The 24,135-nt window shown below is 37.6% G+C and overlaps 1 protein-coding gene across 1 annotated transcript in view; it reads left to right on the top strand.

Annotated features, from left to right (window-relative positions):
* Positions 1-24,135, top strand: part of VIPR2 (vasoactive intestinal peptide receptor 2) — a 58,394-nt gene that overhangs the window by 28,172 nt on the left and 6,087 nt on the right. The window contains exons 5-9 of the mRNA XM_009886798.1: positions 8,804-8,901; positions 13,331-13,472; positions 16,400-16,550; positions 17,461-17,521; positions 18,838-18,907. Coding sequence (XP_009885100.1) covers positions 8,804-8,901; positions 13,331-13,472; positions 16,400-16,550; positions 17,461-17,521; positions 18,838-18,907 — 522 coding nt within the window. The remainder of the gene's footprint in view (positions 1-8,803; positions 8,902-13,330; positions 13,473-16,399; positions 16,551-17,460; positions 17,522-18,837; positions 18,908-24,135) is intronic.

Below are 24,135 nucleotides of genomic sequence, written 5' to 3'. Positions count from 1 at the left end.
CTTCAAAAATTGACAAGGTGAAGGACCTTTCAATTGTCAATTCTATGAACTTAGTGAATATATCTAGTATAGTTCCATCTACTTCAAGAGGTGACACATGGCTTATATAGAGAGGGCATGACTCTTGGGAGAATGTAAATGTAATGGCTCCTGTATTTCTTGCCAGTGCTATAGAATTGGCCATTAGATGCTTTCTAAGGACTGAGATCATCTCAGTTGCAAGTTGATAATAGCTGAAGTGTGAGAGAACTGGAGTAAAGGATGTCTCTAGTGGGAATCCTTTATTGCCTTCAGGGAATTTCTGGACCATTCACCATTCCCTTCAGCAGGTGCTTTTACTGCTGACTTTGGAAATTTACTCCTTACACATAAAAATTATCTCAGAAATGCTGTTAGATAAATTCTTGTTGAATTCTGAGACTGCCTGCAAATGCATTTAAGCTGCTTTCCTTCTCTCTAAATGTTTATGAACAATTTTAAAAATAACATCATTCTTTTTTTTTTTTATTTGTATGTTATTCCTTTTGTCTGTTTATTTGATGCCTTTGAAAACTGACAGCCTCTGAAGCTGGTTAACTTGGCAGCATGGTGGCAGATCATAGTCTAGCCAGGGCAGTCAAGAGCAGACCCAAAAGAAACAATTAACCATGAGCAATTAACCATAAGCATGTCCGCTTAAACATGAGCACCGAGGGGTTACGAATTAGATATAAACTCTTTGGGACATTGTGGAGGCATTATTACAGACAGGTCAGTTATGAACTTTGTGCAGTATACTTTATTGGTAAAAACAGCAGACTATTTTATTCATAAGGGAAGGAGTCCATCAGGCAGAAAATAGCTTTCAATTATATTGTTCTGTCTCCTTCTACCTCTGTGATTTTAGATTCCCATCTCAGGAAATAGAGAGTACAAGTAAAAAATGCAACTTATATTGTGAGTTATGAAGGGGAGACATAGCTCTAAGACATTGATTGTAAGATTAAAAGGGCTTTTTAACCTTAATGCTTTTATTGAAACTTTTCCTCAAACAAATACAACATAGGGATGCTATTAAAACTGAACAAATGTAAAATTAACAGTTTGTTTTTCTTTTACATACGGTAAAATCATTCTGCACCACTGTCTTCTGCAAGATACCATTTAAGAGAAAAGCACAGGATCTTTTTAACAAAAATAATATCTTCAGTTTACAGCAGCTAGAATTGGAGCTGTGCACACTACATGCTTTATGCTCACTTTAGATCTGGTAAGAATGACATCTCCTTTTGACCAGTGTCTTGCTTTGAACAAATGTAAATTACTACAGAAGAAATAAATTAAAAAGACTAAGGCTCAAGCTTCAGCTACCCACAAACTTTAATCAGTTTAACTATGTGGTTTTGAAGTAAGCTGAATTGAACATTGTATTTAATTTTATTTAAATTAGGTTTACTTGAATTACCTTAATTTCTAACTGACTTACAAAGTATACATCATCTGCATGCTGTATGTACATATTAAAGCCCCTTATCTATTGTGAGAATGGTGCAACACAAAATTAAAATCCACAATTTTTATATATTTCCATGGGGAAACAGTATTTATAGCATAGCTTAATCAGTAGCTTCTGACACCTAACCTTTTATTAAATCACTCTTCAAAAATGCCTCCTCCCTCACATCCATGTAATTTCTCTGTACCAAGCACTACTGGTTTCTTTTTCATTAGTCTTTAGCAACTTTGAGATACATGCTCATTATGTTACGTGCTAGCATCGCTAGGACTATGTGCAGTTACCAGTAATAGTATGATGGCTGTTAATGTAAGGATACATCACAAAACACATTTTTGAACAGTAAGCAAAAAATATGTGCTTTTGCATGACTAGAATCGCAAGTGAGATGAATTTCATCTGACAAGATTGTACAATGTACTCATCTGCATTTGATCCAGACAGCCTATGTCTTCTCTACAGTCAGAGGAGATCTAGTCTTTGGAGCCTGGATGGAAATCATATCATCCTAATTTCTTTGACTTGCCCCCATGAAGCACGTGAATCATAGTGTAGAATTCTCCATTGCCCCCCTCCCCCATCTTGGGAGACAATGAGTAATTCTGTTGAGTTGCCTACCTTTTAGAAAGATTATATCCCACTGTTAAATGTATTCAGCTAAATGAGTCTTACCTATTCATTTCACCTAGTCACCAGTACTTATTTGAAAGGTTTTAAAAGAATACGTTATATTTTTTCTTCATGATATTATTACTGAGAAAACAGACTTCTGGTATCAGAAATCCCATAAGAGTTGGACCTCAGTTGGAAAAATTCCAAATAAAAGTAAAAACAAACACCAGACTTCATATGTTGGCTTTTAAAACAAGATGAAAAAAAAAGAATAAAGGAAAAAATCTAAATGGAAATAAAAAATGAAGTTTTGTAATGCTTTTACTGCCCGATGGAAAGCTGACCAAATGAGTGGAGAAACTCCTGGGACAGAGTCACATTGTCTAACTTTAGATATCTGTCATCTGTGTCTGCAGTAGACTGTCTAGGTTCCATTCGTATTTAATGAAGAAAAAGTAGATGTTTTTACTTCACTGTCTTTCTAAATTATTTTAGATGTCTGTCTTACGATGACATGAATAGCACTCTGCTGCTTCTATTCATTGGTCATAAAGACAATCTTGATGCCTAGCTCAGATGGCCTCATCCCTGCAAAAATCAGTGGCTATTAGTGCATCTGTTTCTTTACTGTACTGTCCTGCACTTTATTCTAACTTGTTTTGAGGAAGGAAACAGGAGCTGTGCATTCCTGGACAAGGAAAATATTCACAGGAAGGCAAAATTGCTTATCCTAAAAGCAACTTTACAGAGATCTCAAAAAAAAAAAAATCCACAAAAAATGGAAAAAATACTTCAATTACATCAACCAGATAAATTTCAGTGTTGTTACTCAGTGTAATGGATTCCAAGAAAAGGGGAAGTAAAAAGATATATTGAGTCCAAATTGTTCTTGACATGAAGCAATGCAGAACATATAAGCAGAATCAAGGCTTTCCCATGGGAACTTTGGTCTGACTGCAATTTCCCAATGACTTCTGGTCCAGAATCATTCCTATAAAAACGCTTGCCATTTGAAGACTATCGTGACCGTGGATCATTAGAGTCTGTAAATTGGTTGATTCTGTGTTCTTAATTGATGAAAGTATAATGGGTGCTGTGTCTAGGACACAGTGCATTTAATTCTGAAATGAAGATGGGCAAAAATATGGAAAAAGTGAGCAAAGGCAGTGCAGACTAAACATAGATATAACTTTGATACACTTGGCACCAAACAATTTATGTATTTCCTAAACAAAAACTTCCAAGGCAAGACAAAAATTAAGGAGAATATACAAACTCTGTGTGAATCTGGTATACCTGGGCCTTTTAAGCATTATTAACATCATAAAAATACAATACATAGATGAGGGAATTATATGATAACACAACTGGTGATTGTTTTGTAAGCAGTGAACTTGTTGAATTGCAAATAATTGCATCAGAAGAAGTGATCAGAACACAAGAGATTTGTTCTTACCCATTCAGAGTAGAAGCCGAATGTGAAACCTTTCACCTTATGTGTCAGGTTTCCTTATCTGGTGGGCACTGACTTGGCTTTGCTCAGAACATTAGAGCAGGTGCTGGAAAAAATTTCTTGGGTCTCTCAATCATGTCTGTGCCAACACAGCCACATCAAATTCTTCCCAGTTGTTTACATTCACATACTTACCACATATTTTAAAACCTGGAAGGCTGAAAGTGACTTGCAAATTAAATTTCCTGGAGTTAGATATTTACTTGAGATGTAGGTGTCTAATGATCAGCTTGATGTGATAGCCTAAGCATGGCTATCTAGTGCCATTTGACTCACCACTGCCATTCCAGCAAAGAGGTCCTTTGTCACATCTGCCATGTCTTGGATACTAAGGTTATCTTAGGAAGTGTGGGTTAGATGAGTGGACAGTGAGGTGGACTGAGAACTGGCTGAATGGCAAAGCTCGGCGGGTTGTGATCAGCAGCACAGAGTCCAGTTGGAGGCCTGTAACTAGTGTTGTTCCCCAGGGGTCAGTACTGGGTCCAGTCCTGTTCAACATATTCATGAACAACCTGGAGGAGGGGACAGAGCGTGCCCTCAGCAAGTTTGCTGATGACACAAAGCTGGGAGGAGTGGCTGACACACCAGAAGGCTGTGCCGCCATACAGGGAGACCTGGACAGGCTGGAGAGTTGCGTGGAGAGGAACCTAATGAAATTCAACAAGGGGAAGTCCTGCACCTAGGAAGGAATAATCCCATGCACCAGGTTAGGGGTTGATGTGCTGGAAAGCAGCTCTGCAGAGAGGGACCTGGGAGTCCTGCTGGTGTCATGGTTTGGGCTGAGCTGGCCACTAAAATGAACGACAGCTGTTCTTTTATTTTCCTCCCATTTAGAGAAGGGAGAGCATCTCCTTCATGGAGAGAAGAATGAGAGAGAAATGAGTCTTAGGAGATTAAAAAAAAGACTGAACTACTTTAATTAAAATATTAATAAAATAATAAAAAAATAATAAGATGGACGGGAACTGGATTCCAGGTCTGGATTCAGGAACACACCGATTGACGTCAAAGGCAAACAAACAGACAGAGTCCTCCTTGGACACCGGCCATTGAAGAAAGAGCACTGACCCTTTGATCCCTCAGCTTTTATACTGAGCATGAGGCAGATGGGATGGAATACCCCGTTGATCAGTTTTGGGTCACCTGTCCTGTCCGCTTCTCCCTGCAGGAGGGACCCCTCTACGCTTTTCCACTTCCGACCCTCCAACAGGGCCAATAACAAAGTCAGCTGCCCTTGGGGGTTAGAGCAAGTATAAGCAGGAGCCTCTCTGTGTACCATTCCTTGGTATAAATTATAAACAATCATGTCTTATCACTCTGGAAGCAGATACTGTCTGCAAAATATGCTGTTAATTTCAGAGGGTTCAGTTAGTTAGAGGAGGCTTAACTGAAAAGTAAAATTACAAAACAGAAAATTGGTCTGTTTTACCTCAAACCGGGACAGGTAGACAACAACTTGACCACAAAGCAGTGTGCTCTTGTGGCCAAGAAGGTCAATGGTCTCCTGGGGTGCATTAAAAAGAGCATGGCCAGCAGCTCAAGGGGGCTTATCCTCCCCCACTACTCTGCCTTGGTGAGGCCACATCTGGGCTCCTCAGTTCAAGACAGGCAGGGAACTACTGCAGAGAGTGCAGCTACGAAGATGATCAAGGGACTGGAGCATCTCTTTTATGAGGAAAGGCTGATAGACCTGGGTTTGTTTAGCCTGGAGAAGAGAACTCTGAGAGGGGATCTCATCAATGCTTGTAAATATCTGAAGAGCAGGTGTCAAGAGGATGGGGCCAGACTCTTTTCAGTGGTGGCCAGCAACAGGACAAGAGGAAACGGGCACGAACTGGAACAAAGGAAATTCTGTCTGAACATAAGGAAAAACTTCTTTACTTTGAGGGTGCCAGAGCACTGGAACAGGCTGCCAAGAGAGGTAGTGGAGTCTCCTTAAAACCTGCCTGGACGTGATCCTGTGCAGCCTGCAGTAGGTGAACCTGCTTTTGCAGGAGGGTGGGACTAGATGATCTCCAAAGTTCCCTTCCAACCCCAACCATTCTGTGATTCTCTGATACCCTAAGTAGTACTGGATGACTACATTTAGGCAAGTAGGTATGGTTTGTTCGCTATGTCGGTGGAATTTGTGTTGACCAAACAGTGATGTCTATTTAAGGCTGAACTGAATGTCTTTCTTGACTGCATTTTTTCAGGTCTTGATTCTGTAATCAGTATCTCTGGCTGTGGAAGGAGGGGAGCTAGTATGTCTATTGATATGAAAGTCAGAAAAGTTGAGCAAACCCTTTGGTAATGCAAAATGTTGCAAGTGGGATCTTTGCACATGAGAACAGATCTCTGTCCTCTCTTACTTGGTAATAAATCCATGACAGCCAGCAAAGCTGTCTTATCTCATGTACTGATCTGAAATCAGCTTGTGCTAAATCTGGCATGTTCATTTCAGTGTAGTGAGTTTGTAGCTTCCCTTTATTTAGTCTGGCCAGCAAAAAAAGGCAATTTGATAATGGGATTTTATTGTTTAGATATTTTATAGCTAGAATGATGTTATTCTCTATTTGGTTTTCCTTTATGTATTTAAAAGGAGAGAATGAATATCAATGAGTTGAGGTATTCTATACTGATGAGCAGAATGCACACTTTTCACTGTGATTTAAGACATTTAAGACATTAAATGTAAAGGTGCTGATACAGCTTAACTGAATCATTATATGTAATGGTAAGACATGTAGTATGTTTGCATTTGTGTAGATTGTACAGCCTGGATTACTCACTCAGAAAAATAAAGATATATTGCCATAGTACAGTCTTTGAAATCCACTCCCTGTAGTAGATACGGAAACCCTTTGGATGAATTAATATAATAGTAAAGGATGTTATGACTCCTTTTTGAGAAATTAATGTTATATTTAATGTCAGGTAGAAGCCAATGACTTGAGTAATGAGTTCTCAGAAATGTCAAATGTTCAAGAATAGCTACTTTCAATTGTTGAAAGGAAACATGCAAGTTGAAATTACTTCTTAGAGTCACTGGACTTATCCCATGTAAATATGGGATAAGTAGTCACTAGCAACAGAAATACATAATCAAAATTGCTAATATCTTTATTGTAAACTAAATGTATTTTATTAATTAAAATATTTTTAAGGATCCCCGCATCAAAATAACAATGTTTCTAGTACTGTCAGTTTCTAATAGTTCCTGTGTTTCATATGTGTGCAGAGTTCTTTATATAATATAATCTGCAGGAAAAAGGGTTCAAGGCTGTTGTGGGCAGCTCAGCCCCACACAGCCGCTTACTCACTCCCCTACAGTGGGATGGGGGAGAGAATCGGAAGGGTAAAAGTGAGAAAACTCCTGCGTTCAGATAAAGACAGTTTAATAAGTAAAGCCAAAGCTGCGTGTGCAAGCAGAGCAAAACAAAGAATTCATTCATGGCTTCCCACCATGGCTTCCCACTTGGGAAGACCAATGCCGTAACTCTGAACATCCTCCCTTCCTCCTCCTTCTCCCAGCTTTTATTGCTGAGCACGGCAGAATATGGTATGGGATATCGCTTTGGTCAGCTGGGGTCAGCTCTCCCCGCTGTGTCCCCTCCCAACCCCTTGTGCTCCCCCAGCCTCCTCGCTGGTGGGGCAGCGTGAGGAGCAGAAAAGGCCTTGACACTGAGTAAGCACTGCTCAGCAATAGCTAAAATGTCCCTGTGTTATCAACACTGTTTTCATCACAAATCCTACAAGCTTCTATGAAGAGAATCAACTGTATCCCAGCCAAAGCCAGTACAAAGGCCTAACCCAAATGTCAGCAGTGAGAAAGTCAGCGCAAGAGAGTTTTGAATGAAGCAAGGAGGTAATGGGAGGAGGTTTAACGTCTAACCAGAGGGAACTAAATATTAAAATATCAGGACTGTTATCAAAAGGCCATCGCAGCTTACTTCTCTAATTAACAAAAGAGATTTCTGTTACACCTCGTATACCATTTTTAGCTCCTAACAAGCATGACCATTTCTAGGAATACACTTAAGGTCTGTGGCAGTAATGTTTCCCTTATTTTCGTCCTTTAACCATATCTACAATAGCGCAGTTTCAAGATTTTTCATTTCATTTAACATTTCATTTAGTCTTTTCCGTATCTGTATATTTGCTAAGTGAACGTCCAACTAATTTCATCATGAATTGGGATTGCTAAAGTTACCTCATTATTTGGCCTTTTAAATGCTATAAAAATAAATACATTAAGTGATTTGCTTTTCCTTTTGCTATTAGTATTGCTTGCTTGCTACTTTTTACAAACATGTTCAAGATATAACCATGTGCACTAAATATTGAAATTCTGTCTGTTGTACATAGAACATTCTACACTGCTATTAAAACTTCGTTTCATAACATCTTAAAAATCTTACCATTTTAATATTTTATCTAGCTTCAGTGGAAAATAATGTCAGTCTAATGACTATTACAGGCATAAATCAAGAAGCAGCTTAATTCTGAGAGTATTTAGCATTATTTTTCTTGATGTTATCATTCAGAATAGGGTTTAATGTAACATGTAGCTGGTAAATTTACAGATAACTGCAAATGATCAGGAAACTGTGCACTTCAGTCTGTTTTTCCCCTGTTGAAAAATTTCTCTTCCAAGTTTTAGCAAATAACTTTACTAAAGGGAGAAAGGGTTGTTTGGGTCACAATTTAATAAAGTATTTGAACATTTAGATTAGAAATTAATGAGACTTAAACATGTCTTTAAAATTAAACTCGTATAAATGCATTACGAAGTACAGTGGAGCAGAAGGACCGAGAGAGATTGTCTCTTTCAGACATAATCCATTCTTTCAAACTGTGGGTCATTCTTCCCAGTTTGATTGTGTTTATGGAAGTTGATGAATCTGATATTTTCTTTGACTTCATTGACGTGGAATAATCAGCTGAAATTATACCAGCTAAGTCTTGTCTAAGTTTTGAGTTTCTGAGGCTGATTTTTCTACTGAGGTCAATTGACTTGAGATGTTGCATTGCAAAAATATGTTGGAATAAATATACAACATTCTCATCATGTACTCTAGAGCAGAGAGTGAAAATAACACTATTTATTTAGCCTTCAGAGCCATTTAATGGAAAATTACATCATTTCACAGTCAATTTTAAATATAAGTAAGTGGTTTCTGCATATCTATTTTTCTGTGCAGGTCAACTTCTACGTAAGGGTGAAGGCAATTTATACTCTTGGACACAGTGTATCTCTGATTGCTCTTACAACAGGAAGTATAATTCTTTGCCTTTTCAGGTATGTATTTTTCATGAGTAAATATGAACAATGATAAGAGTTTTAACTGTTGTCTGATTGCTCAGATATTTAGAAAATGCATCAGTTTTACACTTTTCTCAATTAAACAGCTGACAACAATGTAATGCTAACTTGATTTTTGCTAGTACCAGTCGTATTAAAAAATTTCAAAGCACTTTACAAATTTACGGACATTAGAGCCCGTGTAAGAAAGAATAGTCATTTAGGAATGGATTATATAAAACATTTTCTGTTTGGTTATTAAAATCAACACCTTGAATTGCTCTTGAAAATTAGTAGGATGCTGGTCTTAACATTGGACAAGTGGGCAGCCGTATTTTGCAGAAGCTTCTGAGTGTTCTCCAGGGGTACTAGAATCAAAAGTAATCATTAATTTGTCCAAGTGGGGCTGTAAAGGTATCGATAATTGTGCTGAAGGATAGCACTTGGTGTGCAATGTTGTTGTTAGGCAATGTTAGGAAAGGCACTACTGTCTGTTGGTTTGGCATAATTCCTGGGAGTTTTCTGATACTGAAAGGATTCTCCAACTGGTAAAAGAAATTATGAAATAGTTTTATCAGTATCAAAGCTTTTCTCAGTCTCTCCACCTTCATGCCTTTATGTATCACTTCTACCTGTCTAATAGAATAGCCTTTATATTCTCCATCATAAACTTCACACAACTCTTCCATTCCACTCTGCACCAAGAAAAACAAGAAAATGCATCTCTCAGATTTGGTAGAAAAGAAGTACATATAGTATGTGGAGGACAGCACGTGGTTTGTCAGAGCCTCATGCCTCCGATGAACTATTCCTATGGCCAGTTCTGTCAGCCTTTCAGTCTGCCATCAAATTTTCTCAATATTTAAATATTGAGAGACTATTCAGAGCAGATACATAGCCCATAATTATATTTTGGAATATCTTTGAAAAAAATGAATTGAGTCACTCATGATTATCTTCTTTCTACCAGCAAACGCTACAGGCAGATCATGCATTTTCAAAACTGCTAAAACCTAATAACGCATTTAAGACAGTGTGTTATAGACATCTGAATGTTGTCCATCACCAGAAGGCAATTATAACAAACATATCAAGAATTTCAAAGGTGTACTCAAAACCTTCAACTTCAGTTTAAATATCCAAGTTGAGAACTCCTCAATCTCTGTTGAAGTCAGTGGAAAGACCCAAGCTTTTATTCAGGGTGGAACACAGGGTATTCTAAGTTTCCCCCTAAAGAACCCTGTTTCTCTGTTATCTGCAGGGAGTGTGGGGGCCTCCTAACATAGTGAGTTGAATTAGGAACCCAAATAAGCGGTAAAAATGCCCTGTTCAGTATATAGCTTCCCAAGCACATAGCAAGCAGACAGTTATTATGCAAGGCTGCAGCTGAAGCAATTGTAAACTATCAATACCAGAAGTGAATGCAAAAAGCTTTGTCTGTAAGTCTGTTTGTCTCAGACATGTTGTAGGGCATCCCATACGTTACAGTCATTTTTAAGGAAAATGAGAATGTTTCTGTAAGTTTTAACTTTTCACTACTCAGCTGGTAACACCTCCTGTCCAAGAAACATACTTCACCCTGGAAGGTCCCAGGATTCTTTCTAGAGAATGTCAATATACTATTTATAAAGGTCAGTCACTCACCCCTGAAACATACTCACTTTTGAGTGTAACTGGCAAACTTTCACCTTGCTGTGTTTAAAAAGGAGGACAAAGAACAACTCTTCTAAGTGAAACTATCTAAGGGAGATTTGGTAGTTAATCGTGAGTTAAAAATCAGAAGTTACTAACGCAGTAGGATTGTCAAAATCCTAACTTCATCCAGCAGGATTAGTATTTGAACTCTGGATATTAGTAGCACAAAAGATTATTAAAATTGCGCATTGCTGGATTTGTATATTTATGCTTCAAGTTATACTGCTTTTAATCCTGAATACGTGCAGTATTTTTAATGAAGGAAAACGTGGAATAATGTGGAGTTTAATCTAGTTGTAGGTAATGTGTTCATGACAAGGAAGTGGAAATTCTTTTTTAAATATTACAACTTGACTTCTGCAGTCCATTATATATTGTTATGTACTGTCTGGCAGAACAGATACAGCCTCAGGGCTTTGCCGTTATTCACAAGATCAGCTATAAGCACTTGAAAAGCAGAACTGTTGGGTGGGGAAAGGAGAGTTGTTTCTGAAAGTTTCCATACAGTTGCAATATTCTTTTTTGCATTTCTTCCAAAGAACTGGACTTGATTTTAATCTATACATAAACATTATATGGGTTCCCATTATTAATATTTGTAAAGGACACATTTAGAAGCATTGTAAAAGGAAAGGATTTTATATCTGACAGATCTTTTAGTCTCAAAACAAAGACATACAAAGTGAATATCTGCAAATACCTTGCCAGACTAAGCTGACAGCATTTTTAATGTTACTATGGTGCAACTCCCTATGTAATACTCTACGTACATATTACAATTAAAGCTAATTTGTAGCTTTCCGACACAATATTTTCCTGTTGCAGGTTGCCAATTTGTCAGGGACATTCTTGCTTCTGCAAACTTAATTTATATTAGCAAAGCTAATATTTTTTATTTAGTCAAGAGAAGTTTCTTTACCCTTCTTAGAATGCAAGTTTCTAGTTCTTCATTTTGCATGTCTAACTTTTACTATATCATAAAGTTTTAGAAAAGTGGAAATCAAATGATTGAAAATACATAGTATTTTTGAAATATTTTTAAAAAGGTTGGTTTGTTCCAACTCAGAGTGAAAATAAATTTTAGAACAGCATATTTCTACATAACTGCCATTCTAGGTCTTACTATAGATCTTACTATACTTCCGTCAGGGTTACCCTTGTACGACAAAACCTTCCAAAAAAATGTCAGTTTCCTTGATATGTGTTTCTTACCAAGGAGAAAAATACAAGTCTCCATCATTTCTGTAAGATGTTCTCTCATGTGCATCAACTGTCTGTAAATGTTCCTCACATGGTATTTTTGTATAATGAGGTATTCATATCAAAGGAATAATCATGATAGCTTTTGTTTCATTGTTAAAGAACAGCATTTCCTTGTTGTTCCGAATCATCATACATATCACAAATAAAAATACTTTCTTGCCAACTACCTCCAAAATGTTGGTTTGGCAGCTTTGTGTATGTCCAACATTTTTTATTTCAGCTACTGACTGCAATGAAGAAGTAATAATCTGAATTAGTTATTCAAGAAAAATATTTTCCCCCCATTTACATCTTGCAGGTATCTCTGAATTCTGTAGGAACATATGATGCAGTCCAAAGTACCAGCGGTATTTCAGTTTTTCTCTGAACCTGTTCCAGCAAAGGACATGCATAGCCACAGAAATCACTGGATTTTTGAGAGCTGCTTTAAGTTCAGCCTGGTATTCTGTCCTTTGCCAAACTGGGGGATAGCAGGAGGGATCTGTTATTTATTTCCCTACACTGTAACTATTTGTGCTTTAGTAGTTTCAGAATGGATTATTTGGTGTTGTTGAGTAAAAATCAGAACATGAAGACTACTTAGAAGCTGCCACTGCACACCATCATAACATCCTATTGCATCTTCATTCTTTCATTGCTCTTACTTCCTAAAATGCCCTGGCTTCTGGCTTGTTTCCAGGTGCAGTTCAAGGTGCTGGTTTTGTCCAAAAAAAATCCTCTTAGCAGTTTGGTTTCTGGGGATTTGCTATAAATAATCTGTTAAATGGGAGGATCTTGAAGGGAATGTCTTTTCAGTGAAAAGCCCTTAATTTATAACTTGGTTCCCCTGGGCACTCATTCACTTACTTGGAATATTTAATTTTTCGTTTGTTTGTCGGGCTTTCACATGGCTGCTGGACTAAAGAAGAGGAGGTTTACATCTCACTGGATAGAAAGGATAGGCAATCTAATGTTTCAAATGGATTTTTTAATTGTTCCTGCATATACTCACATTATAGGATGAAAAGCCACTATATAGCAAAATGCAGGAGTTAAATAAAAAATGAAATCAGAAAATAATAGGTGAGCGCATGCCTGAAATAACTCCAGGATAATCAAATTTTTATTTGCAAGAAGAACACTGAGATAAGTGCACACACAGAAGGATATAATAAACTATGTTATTGTCAGCTTTTGTTAAAGTGTGGGAGAAAAACCACTGGGGTCTTTTGGTCTGTGATACTCATTGAAAAGAAAAAGGAGTAAGAGGTAATTTATTTGTATATTTTGGACAGCCTATAATAATGATGAGGAGGATGATGATGATAAAACAAAACAGCAAGGCAGCACTGAAAGTATGACAGAGGAGGAAAGGGTAGGCTCTTACTCAAGGTTCCTATTACTAAGAAATGACTGGAGAGTAATAAAAGTCTGCTCAAGAGCTTTCTATCTCAAAATCAAAAATGTCTGTTTTTAAATCTCTTTTTAGAAAACTTCATTGTACTCGGAACTACATCCATCTGAACCTGTTCCTCTCTTTCATTCTAAGAGCAATCTCTGTTTTAGTCAAGGATGATATTCTCTATTCCAGCTCCAACACAGCTCACTGTCCGGAGGATCAAACCTCATGGGTAATAAACTTCATTTGCTACATGGTGTAATACTGTTGTGTCACTAAATTTTCCTCCCTGATCCTTTTAAATATTTAGGAATACCAAACTGTCAGCGTAGACAATTCTGTAGGAGTATAATGACTAGCAAAATGATCTATTAGAATTAGCCAGAGAAAGAAGGTTGTAGCACAAGTAAGAGAAGTCAATGTTGTTTTGCATGTCCATGAAGGGACAACATGTCATCTGCCAAAACAAATCTTGACCAGCTGTAGCTCTGAATAAATATGGCCACTGCATTAATCAGTTGGGATAGTTTAAGACAAACAGCACCATTAGATGGGAGCAGTTAAAGGCAGCTCATCTGGAAGTGTTCCAGCAGCTTTATCAGGAGTCTAGGAATTGGACACATATCAATGGAGGGAGAGAAAAGAGACAGGGAATTAAATATTTGCAGGATTTGTCTTTATTAACTCCTCTGTGCTTTCTGGCTATGACAGAAGTGTTGTCATCTGCTTTGTTGGCAAGCTAATATGTTTACTGCATTTTCATGCACCGGGGTTAAAAAAATCTCAAGTCTTGCAGTTAAAAGACAGACCTCTATATGATATTCACCATTCTCTGCCTCCGTTGTTTCAGCAAAAGTGCTGCAAAGGAGCCCTTCAAATATTGCTGAATACCTTCTGAATTTAATTTACTACAGTTTAAGCTTGTGAGGAAAAAATGGAAGATTTTTTTTTATTGATGAAGCCATCTTGTCCCAAAGCATAAAGTTCTTAGCAGTGACTACCAAGCTGTATGTATGAATTTTCAATCTGGGATATTGCTAATGAAGACAAATAGGCTCTGAGTTACTAGACCCAAAGTAGGCAAAGTGGTTAGTAGCCAGACTGCCAGGGATAATCAAAAGTTCTTAGATCCTTGAAACGTTAGTCAATGGACTCTCAAAATACTACTTGATTTCTGCAATTTCTTTATTCTCCAGTTATTTTTGGCTGCATAGCCTCATACTTTTCTATTTGAATACGTCCAATTTTGTGGGCTGGTGAGTAATTCCTGTTGCATTATGTGTGGAATGATCTGACGCCAGCTTGGCAAGGCTGTTTTGTCTTGCATTGGCTGGATGCTACCTTTCTTATGTAACAGCACGCGGGGTTTGCCCCTTCTGTCACACGTGTGTGATCTTCCACAGTACTGCAGCACTCACAGATCTCTAAAAGCACACAATTCAAAATGCAGTGTAACTAGGTCCTGGATCTGAATGACACAGAGCCATATTTTTGACTAACTCTTTACTGACAGATACCTTCACTGTTTAACATTCGGAAATAAACCTGATACAAGAATTAGCTGCAGGAGGAAGGGAAAATATTTTGATGCGAGGTTCTGGTATGTAAATAGATAATATAATACAGGGGAGTGTTGGAATTTAAAAGATTATGAAAATTTTAGACTTCGAATGCTAATCTGGTTTTAAGTAGTCATAAGCATAAAAGAAAATTTCAGCTTGCACTTTGAAATGTTTGATTTTCTCCATGTTAAATCTTCTGGCCCATTACTGGTCTGCAATGGATAACCCTTCAGTGCGTACAAAGTCCAGAGGTAAGATTAGTCTTACCAAATGAGATGACTGAACTAAGCTGTTTCTCTGGGTTTCTGTCTTTCTCACTGGACAGTTTATCTCATCAGCTTTAATACTTTCTCGGGATGTACCTGTCTGTCTTTGTGAGCTGTATAAGGAGCTAGTTGGCTAGTAGGTGGCTAGCTTTCACCAGAAACATTGCTTGTAGGCAGCTAAAATTAGGTGAAATGGATTCAACCCTTTTGGGCTCTTACTTAGTTCTCTTTATAGGCATGTACACAGGCATAAATATAGGCATGTGTGTTACTTGGGATGCACTGAGCCATCTGAGACACCACAAAGGGCTGATGGATACAAGAAGTATCTCTAGGAGGTCTGTGCCCTTCTGGCTTAGCAGCTGGTGACTGGGGCCCTGATGGCATCTCACTTCATAATAGACACCCATGTTTAGATAGAGGGATCAATCACTAAATGAGTAAGTTACCTACTTAGGTATTTGGTGTACTTAGAATTTAAGAGAAACAGTGGAGATATGGAGGGTATTTAAAATGGGGAAGGGATTAAAGCAGGCAGAAACTAGAAGTTTAGTCCATTTTGTTTAGTCTGTTACATTTGCCATACCATCACATTTCTCAGCTCAGTCTCAGCAGAAACATTTTTATGTTCAATTCTCATAAGTGCCAAAGTAGCAGCAGCCAGCACTGTGGAACATCAGCAACACAGACATCTGAAAATTAATTCTGAAGAGCAGCACACAGACTATAAATATATTAGGACTTCATTTTATGATACATACTTATGTGTTTTGTTAATTAAGAAGCACTAAAGCATTTTCTAAAGGGAAAACATAATTTTTAAAACTCCAGTCAACTTTTTCTTCTATTTAGAGTATTCATCATGTAAAGTTACATTTTTCACTCAGTTTCCCATTTAGCCTTGAAAAATTCATAAAGTAGTTTCTTTGTTAATTTTTACTATATTAGGAAGCCAGCTGGGATTTTAATATATTTATTAGCCACCTAGTAGATGATCATTTCATTTAATAGACATTCATTAACTACCTATTGCAAATGTGTGCATTTATTTGTAATCACTACCTTTTACAATATGTATGCTATGAAGTTTTCAAAATTTCTGAACAAATTTGCTATGGGAGCCATCTATTTTTTTTTTTTATAATTAATTTTCTTTTTATATATACAGTAACATTTACAATGTCTCAATGTGCTTGAATGAAGAAAAAAAATATTCTACTGGACCTGGGTTACTAGTATATAACATGGAGAGTTAAGACCTATAGGGTATGTTAATAGAATAATACAGCATCTTTCCTGCAACAACTTTGATCTCTATTCTTATATTTCAGGTGGGCTGCAAGGCTATTTTGGTGTTTTTTCAATATGGTGTTATGGCAAACTTTTACTGGCTCTTAGTTGAAGGACTTTACCTCCACATCCTCCTTGTCCTAATATTCTCCCCCAACAGACACTTCACAATCTACCTGCTGATTGGATGGGGTAAGAACTTAAACATCTTTCAATAATATTCTTCTGTCTGTCTGTCTGTCTGTATTAGGTTCAATATTTCATACCAAGGTAGTCATGCCGTTTCTCCCGGATGACTCCTCAGACTTACTAGTTCCTCAGTTCAGCTCCAGCGTAGGTTACAGCCGCTGTGCCACAGGAGAGAGCAGGCACAAAACTGCTGAAGCATAACTAGCTTGCTCCTTGGCATGGCTCTGACCTCTGCCAATCTGCACAATGCCCAGGGGTTGTTCAGGATATAGCAGTGCCACTGCAAAACTTACAATTCAGGCTGTCCTAATTTGGGAGGAAAAAGAAAGTTTAGCTGCGGAGCTACAGGCTATGCTATGCTATTTGCCTTTTTGAAAAGCCCAATAATAATTGTCCCTCTGGTTTAAATACATGTATTCCTTTCATTTCCAGAAAGTGCAATGATATTTATACAGAGCACTTTAAAGCTTCCAGTAATAGGTGGTCATAAAACACTTAGGTATTTCTGGGAAATGGGAATAAACCAGTGTGTGGGAATGGTTCCTTACGAAATGATTTACATTTTGGTTTTATATTGAAGTCCTTGGAAGCAAATTGGGAATGCATAACTTGTATCTATCTCCCTGTAGGTCACTCTGACAGTTTCAAAGACACCTAAGAAAGGCATGTTCTTTGTGTATTAGTCATTATGGCTGCATTTTTGTAAGAAATAAACCCACTTCCCTGCAGTCTTCGTAATACATTGCTTAACATCACATAGCTCAGCAGATGGGCCTTTCCCTCCATTGACTAAACTGTTTGCTATATGCTGTATATTTCGGGAATAATTGGTTACTTTCAGGGTGAACTTGGGTTTTTTTTGGTGGACTTATATTTTTGTGATCATCCTCTAAACCTCTTTGGGATTTTTCAGGAATTCCTACCATATTCATTATTACGTGGACAGTGACACGGATCATTTTAGAGGACACTGGGTAAGTGTGAGGGGGAGAGAAAGCTTAAAGCATCCAACTACGCGAATACAATCCTTGCCTTGGATACGGTGGTGTTCACATAAAGGTAGTTTGCTGTTCAGAAGGGGACGAGCACAGAACTGAAATTTCAGATGCAGAAATAAAGGGACAGGAGCCCTTCAGTGTGCTGTTTATGCTTGCTGTTTGTTTGCTCTCTCCTCCTCTAAGGGCAGGAGTGCAGAGATAGGTTATGACTAACGTTACTCCTTGTGACCCACATATAGAGCTATCTGCTTTGGAAGTCAAAATAATACTTAAAATAGCAGTTGGGTTCAGGGCTGTAATACGGTGCAGTAGGTAAGAATGCACTAGGCACAAGATTGAAATATACATAACTTTGGGTATATCTAAATTACATTCCCAGAAGTGAAGCAATGTGATGTAAATGTATGTAAGTTGGGTAAAACTATGACTAACAAGAGCTAGGCCTAGCTCCTGGCATGGGAAGGGGAACCAAGATAAGAATTTTGTAGGAAGATCAGACTTGCTGCTCCCACTGGTCCCAAGGAATGGCAGAGCATTCCTTGCTAGTGGGATAAACAGTTTTCACACTCCTTTTTTTCAACCTGACTAATAGTTTTCAATTGATTCTGTAATTAAACTGAATAATCATGTCCTACATGATTTCTAAGTTTTCTTTGCAAGACCTCTAAAATAATCTGAAGGCTAACTCCTTTTTCCTTTGTCATTATGACTGCAGTTAGAAGAACTCTAAAGGGTATTGCCCTTGCTTCAAATTAATCTTTCAGAGCACTTATTCTTAGAGTATTTGGACTAAAAATGTTAAGCCTACAGTGAAAATTAAATTTTCATTTTTTCAGACAGAGTTTCAGGTTCAGTCTCACATTTTCCTAAACCAGTTCCAGCCATTTGTAACCTAAATATCCCACAAGGAAATTATGTCATTTCAATTGTATCTGTCAGTTGCATTAGATCTTCCTGCTACCCAGAGGCTGGTGTTAAGTGCTTATTGGGAAAGTGTCCTTACACAAAGTGAAACTAAGCTTGGTTTCCCTAAAGGTTAATGTCTTCCATGATTTCTAATGGTACAGTTGAGTCTGCCTGATGCTTTAGCTGATTTGAATATGCATATTAAAACCAGAGAAATAAAATTAAAAGCAGAAAAAGACTGAATGCCAAATTCTAGGCTAGAAGAGGCATTGTTTTAGTATGTTTTAGTATTGTTTTGACTTGTATATAAGAAATACTTGTCCTCATAGGTCTTGCTTGCCAGATGATATTAATGTCAACATCGTTCTCCTCTTTTTTTTTTATAGTTGCTGGGATACAAATGAGCATGGTGGTCCCTGGTGGGTTATACGAATACCAATTTTAATTTCTATTATAGTAAGTAAACTTTGAAGCATGAATTATAGATCCGTTCAGCATTGTGAAGTGCATATAGCCATTATTCTTTACTGGTAGTTACAGATAGGCAAGAATTCTGTTTTAATGAAAAGAAATTGAGCTGCAGGAGAAACGTTAAGCAGATGCCAAAGCCATTAAAATTTGTTGCCTTCAAAATTTATCTGCCTCCTATTAAATGAGCAGTTGCTTTTATTTGTATGTTGTTCTTTCTTTAACATCTCTCCTGTTTATGAGCCTGAGGGAAACAAAAATCTAATTATACTTTTCAATGAATTGCAGATTTGATTTTGCTTGTGAGTAGCTAGCCCTGCAATTGAGAATCTGATATTATTGCAGCCATAAAAAAATATGGCTGCGTATATCTTTATTTAATTGGTAGCCTACTGAAATAGATACTGAACATGAAGTATTTGCAAAAGAATACCATTTGAGAATGTTTCATGGGGCTTTTCCTGTATGGAGCTCATTGGAATTACTGGAGTAGCATAATAAAATTCCTGTTTATTGTGATGGTTGTGTAATTCATTTGGGCATAGTATACTATGGTTATATGTCCATTTCCAAAAACAGTCACAGTGCAAATTTATACATTTCGGATACACTTGCTTTAACACTTTAGTCAGAAAAATTAGGACATTATTAGATTACACAGTATTTCAAGAGAGTCCGGTTTAGCCCAGCTCTTCCACTTGGGCTTGCCTTTCAATCCATGTCTGCTGAAAATAATTTTGAGAGAACTTCCTGTCATCTTCATCAGAGTGAATTCTACAGTGTTTAAAGAGAAAGCAGAGTAGGCATATGTGTGAAGTGACATAAGGTAAGGACTCACAGAAAAGGTGTTTTGTGATATGAAGAAATGGGCATGCAACAGAACTGCAGGACGAAGTACCTGTACCTCAAAAGAGCTGGAGAATGAGCGGTGGTCCAGAGTGAAGAAAATATGCTGAAAGATTAAAGCAAATAAACCACCTGGTGTTTACAGAAAGATGAAAATCTATTCTCCGGCTGTTCAATTTAAACAGCTATCTGGTAGACAGCTGAGACTTCATGTGCCAGAAAGCAGTGCTTCTCTAAAGAAGTCCTAGACCTGGAAACGGAAGTTATCCAAGTGCTCATTGGCAGACTTGAATTGCAGCTGGATCCTAGCAAAGGCTGGGAAATGAGTTGTAGGTTAAGAAAATGGAGTAATAGTCAGTTAGCAGAAGTCCAGTATATCATAAAATGCGGACCAGAATCACTGTTTGAAGCAAAGGAGCAGTCATTCTCATTTTTTAATGATTCTATTACTGATTTGATACAAAGAGATTATAAGACATAAGGAAACATTTTGCAAATGACCTTTTTTGGCTTGTTGAGTGCACATGTTTAGGATCTGCTGTCTCCTTCCAGATATGTTTCTTCTCTTAAACAGCATGTTTTAGGTATGAGAGCAACTAAAGATGGCCATGTGATTCTGCAGCGTGCACTGTGTGAAGCCACTTACTTCTCCAGTTAGATGATTCTTCAGCTGTTTGATCAACTACATTTTGCATTTGGGAAATTAAGCTGTGAAGGGAGAATTCAGAAGTACAGGTAGTTGTAAAAGCAGTAATATACACCCTTTCCCGCCAGATCAGTAACATATCTTGTTGGAGCATCGAACTACAGCCAGCGTATTCATTGTAGCAGCTAGGATGCTATGCAAAATTACTGCTGTGCAAAGTAGAGTGTGCATTCATGGAGCAAGAGTAGTTAATGAAGTGTCATGTAAAGTTGGCCATTGATGACTGAACAATACTACATTCATGAGAAAATAATTTTCAATATCCATATGCTGTGATAAGCTCAACATTTCCTGTTAACTTCTAGAAACTAAAATTTGAAGATTCAAATCTTTGAATACTGAGGTCAGTGCTGCCTGCCATTCAATAATAAAAACAGATAACTGCAAGTTCTTTGGATAGGTGTTGTGAGAGTCATGGTGTTTCTCAGAGTATGGTGCACTGACATCGTACTAACACAGTGCCTTCAGTCTGTTCTCAAGAATGTAGGAAGACTGGAAAACTTACAGAGAATGGTGACAAGGATGATCAGCAGTAACAAATGGTTTCAGTAGTAGGAAGGAAATCTGTCTAAGTAGTCAATGAAGTGAACAGGGGAAATCTCTGAAAGAAGCTGAATTTCAGGAAAATAAAGGCGAGCAGAACACCTGAGCTGAGAACTCTCATCAACTGTCTTATGTAACGGCATGAAAGAAAGCCCAGAGTATGGCTGATATTGAAAATCTTTAAGAGAAGGAAGAAGAATGAAGAAAAGAAGAGTAGACTAGAGCCTGATTGTGAGGATGATGCCATGAATATATTTTTGAAAGGAGGTAATCAAGCAAAGGTTTTAAGGAACAATGGTTTAACTGCATTAGATTTGACAGGAAGTCCGCTCAGTCTTCATGCCATATTAATCATCTTCCATTGATTTCTGTGTTAACTCCAAACATTTTCACTGCTTAGAAGATTATATTTTCTATAAGTTTATTATCCAACAGTAAATAGTATTGTGAGAGAGCAACTTCTGAAGTCACTTCTCAAAGTGGGAATGGCTTCAGTTAATTCAGTGTGTCAGAAGCCTTCCCTGGCATCTACTCCTGACAATTTTGGCTTGAGAAAAGTTATTTGGCAGGCTTCCACACTTGATGCTGTACACATTTCAGAGTTGTTTAATTGGGGGTGACTATTCCAAACCGTTAATTTGGTGTACCACCCATATTCTCCATTTGGCAAATGCCTCCACAGCTGTGTTCTCCGTGCTTCCACTTGCATAAACTGCTCTTATTTGGGAAGGAGTGGTGTTCAGGTGGAGACACTACTTCTGTCACATCAGAGTAACTGAGAAATGTTTATCTAGGTATCTCACATTGCAGTAGCGTAAGGGACTAAATAGCAAGAAAGAAGCAACATGAAGACAGTCTAAATGATACACACTCAGGCAATGTGTTTAGACTCAAAAGCTTACTTACAGAAGTCATCAACCAGCAGATAAAGGCTGTCAGCAGCGTCTTCCTGTTACTCCACTGAAGAGGCATCATTTGTTATCATCTCTTGCCGTTTCTCTGCACTCACATTATTTTCTCATTTTACTGTTCTTAGATATTCATTCAACAATGTACATATTCTAGTCTATTTAAAGACATTATGCTCAAATGATTTTCTGGGACTGAAAAGCTACAGTACTAAAAGTAAAATTCCAGGGCACTGCTTGTTTCATATTTTATTGAAACATACTGTAAAGGATTTTTTAAAATTATCAATTCAATAATAATCTTGCAGAAATGAATTTGCTCCACTGTAGTAAGTCAACAGCAGTTGCCACCTTTAGATTTTAATATCCAGTTTCCGCTGGCTGAATTTAAAAGCTCAGTAGTGCCAAGAACTGTTACAAACTCCAAAGAATGTATGTTTTTTGTTAATCTAAGACTGTGTTTACAGAGAGAAAGAGTTGTGTTTGAAAACAGACTTAAAAGTAATACATGAATATCAGTCAAGAACAGGAGTCACCTGACTTTTTTTGCAGTAGTTTTGTGGATGATTTGGTGCCTCAGAAACCAAATGGACAACAGTTTATTCTCTTACAGTAGAAACTAGGGATGCCTATGAAGAACAAAAAGTTATTCTGCCAATCCCTTTGCAAATATAGAATAGAGATTTTTCCTTCTCCTATTTTGTGACTAACAAATATGCAATAAAATGGAAGCTCTCTCCTTGTGCATTAATACTAGCTCCAGTGCATATGGCACACGATGTATATCTCTTGGTCTGCACACTCTGATTTGGTAAGTCTGTAGATACAATCAGCAAGACTACCTGCTTCTGCCTGATACTTTTATAGGAGACTTGCATCAAAAAAACCTTGAAGTTCATCATCATCTTGAAAAAATTATATTTACTTCAGTAAAGGCCTATATTTTCTAACATTTCTTTTTTTTCTTCTTTATTCAAAAATGTTAGATTTAATTTTCCTGATTTTTTATTTAATCACTGTCAGTTCCTGTGACTTCCCTTCACTCGTCATTTAAAACAAAATATTAAATACAGAGGGATATATAGTTGTTATGATGATAGTTTATTATTAACATCACTGATTGAACTAGGTATTTCAGAGAAGACACAGAAAGTTGTTGAGCTTGAAAAGCTTACAACCAAATTGTTAAGACTGGAAAAAGAAAAGTTCCAGCTATACATCAAGGCAGAGAGAGACTGAAGGTTTATAGCAGTGAGGCAGACACTGTCTGATTGGGTACCCAACCTCCTGATTTGGGGCTTTGGGATGGGGTTAGTTAAAAACAATAAAATGCTCATTTTCACAGGGATAGAAATTTTTCTCTAAGCTGATTTCTTCTAAAATGTGTGTATTTGATGCAGCTGTTTATGTAGCTGTAGATGTAGCTTTTAGCTAACATTGTTGCTGTGATGGTGTGGATTCAAAGTGTTCCCTCACTTTAGTACATGCATACCATATTGAAAGTGCACTTCCCTTGGCCGCACCAAACAATCCAGCACCATAACAGCTGGTGAACACAAGATGCCAAAAGCCAAGGATGAAGAGATAATGGATGTGAGATTTAGGATCTACTGAGGTTTATACTTCAATTTTCTAGATTGATCAGGGTCTGAACATAACTTTTTTTATGCAAGTGCCTCCATTCCCTTTCTATGAAATAAGATAATACTACTGTTCTGTCTCAGAGGGCTTTTTCAAGAATAAAATGTTAGGCTGCAAGGATTCACTTGCTTTAGTGATTATGTCTGCATCAACATCCGAGACTGTCAGAGAGATACTTGTGAGAGGCCCTTTCCCTGTTTTATGGGAGTGGACAGGCCACCCGTGCAACAATCTTCTCTTCCCCCAATTCAGACAGAGGTAATAAAGGGTCAAAACTGTGTGTGGGACTCACATTTTCCTTTAGGCTTCCAGTCATGGATCTGCACAACAATTTAGGACAATGCTCGATTGTACCAAATCACATCCAGTGTCCCAGACTGCTCGGAAACCTGTCTTCAGCTGAGATTTTGGAAGGAGGGCACTGCTGACAACTGGAGCTTTCAAAGACTTTTGCCAGCCAGACTAGAACTGGTGGCCATGCAGAGGTGCACTGGACATAACAAACCTAGAGAGGCAGAAAACAGACAATAGGTTTGTCAGTGTAGAGCTTGATGTGTTCGGGCAGGAGGTAC

The sequence above is a fragment of the Charadrius vociferus genome, unplaced genomic scaffold, assembly GCF_000708025.1.
Source record: "Charadrius vociferus isolate BGI_N301 unplaced genomic scaffold, ASM70802v2 scaffold255, whole genome shotgun sequence".
NCBI classification, from domain to species: Eukaryota; Metazoa; Chordata; class Aves; order Charadriiformes; family Charadriidae; genus Charadrius; species Charadrius vociferus.
This window is presented reverse-complemented; position numbering and strand designations above follow the sequence as displayed.